The 8128-nt window shown below is 37.5% G+C and overlaps 1 protein-coding gene across 2 annotated transcripts; it reads left to right on the forward strand.

Annotated features, from left to right (window-relative positions):
• The first annotated feature begins 1716 nt into the window (after positions 1–1716).
• LOC111858347 (cytochrome P450 26B1-like) lies at positions 1717–6802 on the forward strand. 2 transcript variants are annotated; one of them, XM_023840034.2, is made up of 7 exons: positions 1717–1848; positions 2311–2636; positions 3027–3251; positions 3703–3978; positions 4276–4431; positions 4671–5126; positions 5708–6802. In XM_023840034.2, exons 2-7 carry the CDS (start codon positions 2433–2435, stop codon positions 6062–6064), a joined length of 1674 nt encoding a protein of 557 aa, XP_023695802.2. In that variant the 5' UTR covers positions 1717–1848; positions 2311–2432; the 3' UTR covers positions 6065–6802. The 2 variants fall into 2 exon arrangements, with proteins under 2 accessions (XP_023695802.2, XP_023695811.2); XM_023840043.2 differs by having other exon boundaries at positions 1757–1837.
• The last annotated feature ends 1326 nt before the right edge of the window (positions 6803–8128 follow it).

Raw genomic sequence — 8128 nt, forward strand, 5'->3', positions numbered from 1 at the left:
ATAATTCCTCTTGGAATAAAAATCACTATTCTATGGGTTACCTACAGGTCAGATGGGGGGGGGGGGAGGACTGGAGCATTTCCCAAGCAGGATGTGGCACGAGACTATAGAATACCCTGTTTCAGAGTCTTTTGTAGGGTTCACAGTCAGGCGCTACGAGAAATTTACAGGAGCCAACTCAGCAAACAGCATGTTTTTGTGCTACAGGAGGAGAAACCTGCAGAATACAAGACGAACATGCAAACTCAGCATGCAGAGGGCAGTAGCTGCAGGACCCAAATCCATGACACAAGGTGACAGTGCTGCGATCTGTACTGATGTACTGACAAGAATAAAAAAATGAATGAATGAATGAATGAATGAAATTGTGATAATTCCTCTTGGAATAAAAATCACTATTCTATGGGTTACCTACAGGTCAGATGGGGTTCATCATTCGTCTCTTTGGTGAATGAATTGTCTATATAATTAATGTTGTTCTCCAGGCATTAAACTTTTTCTGGAATTTGTGCCAGACATGTTATGTATTGATCTGATTTTAACACTGCGTACGTGTAACAAAATTACTGCTCAGACTTCAGGATAAATTCTGATATCGAACGGATATAAAAATTGTTACAAAACTGGAGCATTTTTAAATGTCAGGTCATTTTGTTGGTTGCCCGTATATATGGAATTGATTTCTTCCTATATGGTTTATAATAAGCTTATTTATTTATGTTTATCAAGTTGTCATTTGACAAATTTCCTTAAATTAATCGGTAACTCTTAGTTTTGTTTTAGAAATAACTAAATAAGACGTTAATGTTTGTTCCAGAAAATATTGCAAGAGAGCCTCCGCCAAAACGTCCAGTGCCGCAGCAACAGGTGTTTCTGTGAGCTCTAAACGGAAAGGGATGACAAAATAGGCAGTAATACTGCTCTGTGAACGATATCTTCTTTATCTACTATGCACAAATGAAATATATACACGCACACGCCAACAGACACACGCACATACAGGCGGCACACAAACATATTAATTCAAAAGTTAACGGATATAAAATACTATCCATACAAGAAAGAAAAGTTGTAGATTTTAAGGACATTATGAAATCATAACAGTAGTTTTAAAGTGTTACGCGTATTTTCCTTGTTTAGAAAGAAATGATTCGGTAGCCAGATTTTCATGGTTGTTCTTTCGAGCTGCTCACGTTAAACACGCATATCGTCGTACAACCTGCAGATCTATTATGCACCAACGCTTTAGAATTTTTAGATAAAAAAAATCTCTTTAGATGTCTGTTTTAACATTTAAGGGGCTGAGTGCATTCGTGAGATAACTTAAGGACAGACGTAATTAAAGCTACTTCGTTTTGAAAGACCTGTTTTTATTCATTTCGAATTGTTCAAATTGATGCGTGTGGATAATATGTTTATTTCTGTCAAGGAACAACTATAGCTAAATATAAAATCAAACAATTTTGTGATTAATCACTTTGCCCAAAGATCGACTATCACCAACTTAAAGTTCAGCCAATCTGTGGGTCCCTACAATTGGTTACCTGTGTCCCCCCTGTGTCCCCGCCTGTCATTCGAGCTTCGTTCACCGCGACTAATAGTTTCCTCTCATTCTTTCAATCTCCGAATGTGGTCGCCGGTCACAGACCTGAGTGCAATGCTCGCAGATTTATGAACCCCCCCAATTTAAATATTCAAAAACATAGTACGTCACCTACGAAGGTGGATCATACATTGCGCCAATATCTATAAAGTTCCGTGAAAACAGAAAGCAGAAGATTGCACTTTGGAAAGAGTTTCAGAGAAGAAATCGTTCAAAGGGCGGCGTAAATCCGAGGTTTGTACGAAGTAAGTGCAACACCTTTTTAGTTATAAGCTGCTTCCGTTATTAGATCTCCAGAACATGTAAAAAATGCAGCGCAATAATTCTGGACACCGTTAAAATGTAAAGTAGCCTAACTGTTATCACTATACTGAGGTATTCAGTGTAGCTGTGTAATTACAATATATAATGAAATATTAGAGGTTTTGTGCCTTTTACGTAATATTTGTGCATAGGCCTATATAAAATCAGAAGCAATCAATATGAGAAAGTATTTCAGTAGGTTTAGTCTAAATGTTGCCAGTCCCGTAAAATCCATCGGTAAATATTTATGCGATTTTCAAAAATAAAATAAACAAATAAGCATATAAGCCATTAAAATAAGAAAGCAAGCAAAATAAATCTTACCGGTATTTGCCATTTCTGAAGTACAAATAAAATGTCGATAATCGTATTAATTAATTTTTACTTTTCTTCGTTTAATTCAGATATTTGAAGACCCCACAAAACGCTCCACTAAAATCGTTTCCTCTTTCTCTTGGACTATTATACTCCGAATAAAACGCAGAATTTCTGAAGCACATTTTTAAAAATTGCGGTCGTGGTTGAGATGCTTCTGCTGGACTTAAACCACGTCTCAGCGATGGCTGCAGCGGTCACATCGCTGCTGTCTGCGCTGCTGTTGCTCCTTATCTCACGGCACTTATGGACCTATCGATGGACTATAACACGGGACAAGGAATGTAAGTTACCGCTTCCCAAGGGCTCAATGGGCTGGCCGCTCGTAGGAGAAACGTTCCACTGGTTCTTTCAGGTATGTGACAAAATATATATGGACACATAAAAAAAACAACTGAAATATACTTTTTTCTGATGTTAGTTCTACTTTCATTTCCACTTAAAATCGTATTATGTATTACCTGCTCCAGCCTTCTACTATGAAACTCACTGAACTTTTGGGCATTTTCAACTCTAAGTCTGATACTGCATGTGTGGGCTTGTTTCGAAAATAATGGGTAAGTCGCCCGCTTAGTTACTGTATAGGAGTCAGCTTCAGATCAGCTGCATGGAGGAAGCATGCATTCCTATCTAGGAATGTGTCATATTCCTGCGCGTGGCGTATCATAGGGAGAGTTAAGGAAAAGGAACTTGGTTACGCGCGTTTGAGTTTACCACCTCATTTATTGAATTCCGTCTTTGGCAGGGTTCAAGTTTCCATATGTCGAGGAGGGAGAGGTATGGAAACGTATTTAAAACTCACCTTTTAGGCAAACCTGTTATCCGAGTAACAGGTGCAGAAAATATACGCAAAATTCTCCTCGGGGAGCACAACTTGGTGTCTACTCAGTGGCCTCAGAGCACTCGGATCATCTTGGGACCCAATACCTTGGTGAATTCTATTGGGGAGCTACACAGACAAAAAAGAAAAGTAAGAAATGTCTGTACCGCGCCGAGTAACATTGTTTAGATCAGACAAGGTTTCATAGGCTATAGTATTATATTAAATGCATCAGATTGTTTATTAAAGACGTGTTCCCGGGATAGCTTGTGCTATTCAGGTAGCCTATTGTTAATTATCTTATTGTTGTTATAACCTCTTTACATGTGGCGATACTGAGTAATAAATACTACTGCAAAACGGACTGATCAAACAGTATTGCATCCTTATTGGGTATTTCAAGTGTGAACTATACTTTGGCTAGTTTGGGTGCATAGCAAAACTCATCTTACATAAAGTTGATGTAGGCCTAATAAATCATTTAAGCTGCTGTCATAAGAGCATTTAAAAACGTTGTATGAATATTAGAAACAGGAGTATTCTGTTGGACTACACGTTTTGTGCCATCTGGTATATTTATTGTTCTCTTCTTTCTTTAAAGATCTTGGCCAAAGTGTTCAGCCGCAGGGCCTTGGAAGCGTACATGCCCCGCTTGCAAGGTGTTGTCAAGTCTGAAATTGCCAAATGGTGCTCGGCGCCCAGCTCTGTGAACGTGTATAACGCCGCCAAATCTCTTACATTTCGCGTTGCAATCCAGGTCCTGTTGGGACTGAACATGGAAGAGAGCCGTATGAACCACCTTTCCAAAATATTTGAACAACTTATGGATAACCTCTTCTCGCTCCCGTTTGATGTGCCGTTCAGCGGCCTACGGAGAGTGAGTATTTCTTAATTTGGTCTACATTGCTGTGCCATATTCTGCTAAATCTTTATTAACATTATTCATTATGTAGACATTATTAAGCTGTTAAAAAATGTTACGAATCCAGTAAAAGATCGCCAAACTAGAACCAGATAAGACGCCTAGCAAACATTAGCTTGTTATATTAGCCAGTTTCCCAAATGTTTTACTGCACAGTTTTAGACAAATGTATTATCTATTAAATTAGACTACATGAACATTACGTAACTTGCATAATTTTTTTTAAATACAATCTATCTGTATTTTCATCAGGGTATTAAAGCTCGTGAAACTCTTCACACATGCATGGAGACAATTATCGAGGAGAAACTCCGAACTTATCATACTGAAGGTCACATGGATGCATTTGATTACATGCTGAGTAGCGCCAAGGAAAACGGCCACGAGTTAAACGTTCAAGAACTGAAGGTAGTCTATCAGAGAGTGATATATAACACTAAAGAATTAAGTGCTTATGGAAATATTTGCAGTTTATTTATTGTATTTAATTAATAAAGTTATCACATGCATAGGTCCATGTAGGCCTATTGTTCTATAAAACGTGTCAATGTCGCTTATCATATGATCGCAATAGAAAGTGTAGGTAATATAACAAATATTGCATTGCTAATGACGAAGACTTGTTATGTCGTGTCTTTGAATTGCAGGAGTGTGCGGTGGAGTTAATATTTGCTGCCCATTCAACTACGGCAAGCGCGTCTACTTCGCTCATTCTCCTGCTTCTGAGACATCCGATGGTGGCTGAGAAAGCCAAACTGGAGTTGACTAAACATGGGCTTGCACCCTGTGATCAATGTCTGCTAAATAAAGGAGACGAATTAGTTTGGAAACCCAAACACTCCCACACCCGGACAGAAAAGAAGAATCACGAAAATCGCACCAAAAAAGCTGGTTCAGAAATTTGTCCGCCAGAAACAGTTTACTGTGATCCAGTGATGGATCCCATTAAAGAGACATCAAATTTGGGTTCTTGTCACCCTCATTTAACTTTAGAAAAGTTAAGTCAGCTGCGTTACATGAACTGTGTTGTGAAGGAAGTGCTCAGATTTCTCCCACCTGTGTCTGGCGGATACAGGACTGCACTGCAAACCTTTGAATTGGACGTAAGTCTTATCAGAGATATACGACATATTTTTAAGAATATAGCCTTTGTTATTGTTCACGTACACTTTACCATTTCTTTTGATATGTTGGTACAGAAACCATAAAACTGACATAACAAACCTAGACGTCCCGAATGCCGTGAAGCAGGTGTCGCTTTTAAAGCGTTATTATGTTCGCAGACAGGAAAATCATCCACTTAGTTGTTTCGAAAAGAGGTTCACACACGCACAAGACAATTTTTGTGAATAAAGTAAATAAACATCAAACAAATCTCGTCAAGAATATTCTACTTAACACAAAAAAAGAATGATGTACTGTAAACTTGGTTTAATTTATTATTCGCCCTTATACGAGTTTCTGCCTTAATTAAAATGAACACATCAGTGAAGTGGGTGTATAAGTTCCGAATATTCGAATCAAAACGGAATTGTTGTCTATAATATGTCCGCTTATTATTATTTTTCTTTCTTTCTTTGGATAGATCATATTAGATCACTTATGTATGTATCTGCTTTAATGTCACTATGTAATAAGCTTACAGTAGGTTAACAGGTTAACTCTTATTGTGTTGTGTTTAAAGGGCTATCAGATCCCGAAAGGATGGAGTGTCATGTACAGCATCAGGGACACCCACGAAACAGCTGCGGTTTTTCAAAGCCCCGAACTCTTCGACCCAGACCGTTTTGGGGGTGACCGGGATGAAAGTAAGAGAGGACGCTTCAATTACGTGCCATTCGGTGGAGGGACCAGAAGCTGCATCGGAAAGGAACTGGCGCAGATCATACTAAAAACACTGGCGGCGGAGTTGCTTTCTGCAACGGAATTTAAATTAGCCACCGAAACTTTCCCTCATATGCAAACTGTGCCTGTTGTCCATCCTGTGAATGGACTGTATGTTTATTTCAAATACACAAGCCTTATCGACAACCAAGTCTAGACACATTCATTATAGTAAGTTAGTTGCTTTGCGTCTTAAATTATTGTATTTGTGATAGCGTATTTCGTGTTATGTATTGTTGTTATGAACATACAGCTTTAAGTAACAAAAATATAGGGAATTGTGTTTTAAAGCCAAAATTAAGACTCTAGTACTTTTTATTGAATATCTCCATCTCTCTTCCCTTTGTTTCAGAAGCTTCGTTTTGCAGAAAATTGTTCAAGAATAATTTTCTGAATGGTTAGGATGTTCATAATTGCGAGAATATAATAAGTGTTAAATGTTTTGTCCTCATATGCAGATTTTTTATTTAAGAAGTGAAAGGAAACTTTAGTAATGTACGTAAACTAATAGACCTAGAATAGGTAGTTCATGTGTTTTATAGGTAGCATATAAAATGTCCAGATATAATTATCCCGCGTAGTATTGCAATTATACAGTGAAAAACAAAGTTGTTGAAAGCATAGATTATTTGTAATCGATGTTTAGCGTAATGTCGCGCCTTAATATAGTTTAGGTAGAGCTAGGCTACTTACTATGCCTCTTATAAGACACATGCATATAAAATGTGAAACTTGTTAAAAATGCTGTGATATCACTAAAGAGACGAGTATGGGTAAATGGAAGGATCAACATAGCTAATAGCACTTTTCTATCTATATAAACAGTATGTTTGAAATCGATAATGATGTGTTTGTTTTGTTGGCGGTGGGATCATAAAAATGACTTTCAATTGTATCAGGTCTTTTACTATTTATATATAATTATCTTATTTTTTTACTCTGTGTGGAAATGTGAAATGTCAATGTGATTACGATGACGATTTATGAGTTCACCTGCCTACTTCTGAATAATAATAATTAAAAAAATCGTTTCACTAGCTTTAGAGACAGTTGCACCTTATGTTGTAGGCTATAATAACTATGCAAAACATTTTAGGTTCGAAGGATGTCACGGATTTCATCTTTTTACATTTATAACTGAGCAACAGTGTAAATATGGTTAAATACACATCTGTTCACAACTGACACCGATTGGATAAAAGTAAAACCGAATTAAACTACTAATCCAGTCCTACCTAATACAAAATAAGTATATAGGGCAACAAACAAGTGTCTGAAATAATGAATCCAAATACGAGGATCCATTTGTGTTAGGCTATAAGTAGCCTAATAAGAATTTTCTGAATTGGCATTTAACTAGTCACTATATCGCATTGTCTTCAGGTCATTTGTAATATTAACTACACAATTCATTAAATCCAATATGAATTTCCATGTATGAGCAGTTAAATACTGAAAATGTATATTTGACACAATGTGTTTTTTAGTCAATGCTCTGAATATTCATGCCTGGTCTAGAAAACTGGCAATGGCATGGTATATAAAAGGATGTGGTAAAAGCGTGTTTGGCACAAATACTATGCCTAAAATACTAACAGTAATAGTCTACCTGATATTGATGTAGGCTAATGCAGTCCTAAAGCTGTTATATTATCCAAATGACCTCACAGAGATCACTGAACCACATATCTAAGTCCATTTTACCGGCTGTAGAGATGACGGTTTTGTTAGCTTGTGTAACTGTCAGCTGCCTTAACTTGACAAGGCATCCTAAAATTGACGACAGTAGCCTACATATGCAGTTTTAAGCACTAGATAAATTGAGATGAGATGACAAGATCGCACAGGAGAATCACCGAAAACAACCTGAAACGAAAGTGGGGAGAAATTACCCCCCCCCCCCCCCCCCCCACACACACACACACACACGGCTCATGATTTTAGAATTCAACCTGGTATTTGCTCCTAACTCGATAAAGCGCATTTAATAATTTCACTCATGTAATCGAAAGCACAAGTCAACTACTCGTACCTGGGACATCTGTAGCGTATAGCCTACAGAATTTAACGAAATTGTGAAACGAAATTGTGAATGTTTTCGGGAATATCTCGTTTCTATAGTTCCTGCCAATACTTAAAATCCTTTCCAGGCAAGCTGAAGGGCTGCTCATCTGTTGTCCCAAATGCAATTAACTTAAGTAGATTTAATTATCTTCTGATT

The sequence above is a fragment of the Paramormyrops kingsleyae genome, chromosome 3, assembly GCF_048594095.1.
Source record: "Paramormyrops kingsleyae isolate MSU_618 chromosome 3, PKINGS_0.4, whole genome shotgun sequence".
Classification (NCBI taxonomy): Eukaryota; Metazoa; Chordata; class Actinopteri; order Osteoglossiformes; family Mormyridae; genus Paramormyrops; species Paramormyrops kingsleyae.

What these genes read in the sequence shown, in the direction of transcription:
- LOC111858347 (XM_023840034.2), top strand. Translation starts at nt 2,433, where the DNA reads ATGCTTCTGCTGGACTTAAACCACGTCTCAGCGATGGCTGCAGCGGTC. An exon ending in TAAACGTTCAAGAACTGAAG is followed by an intron (nt 4,432 to 4,670) that starts GTAGTCTATCAG and finishes TTTGAATTGCAG; the next exon opens with GAGTGTGCGGTGGAGTTAAT. An exon ending in TGCAAACCTTTGAATTGGAC is followed by an intron (nt 5,127 to 5,707) that starts GTAAGTCTTATC and finishes TTGTGTTTAAAG; the next exon opens with GGCTATCAGATCCCGAAAGG.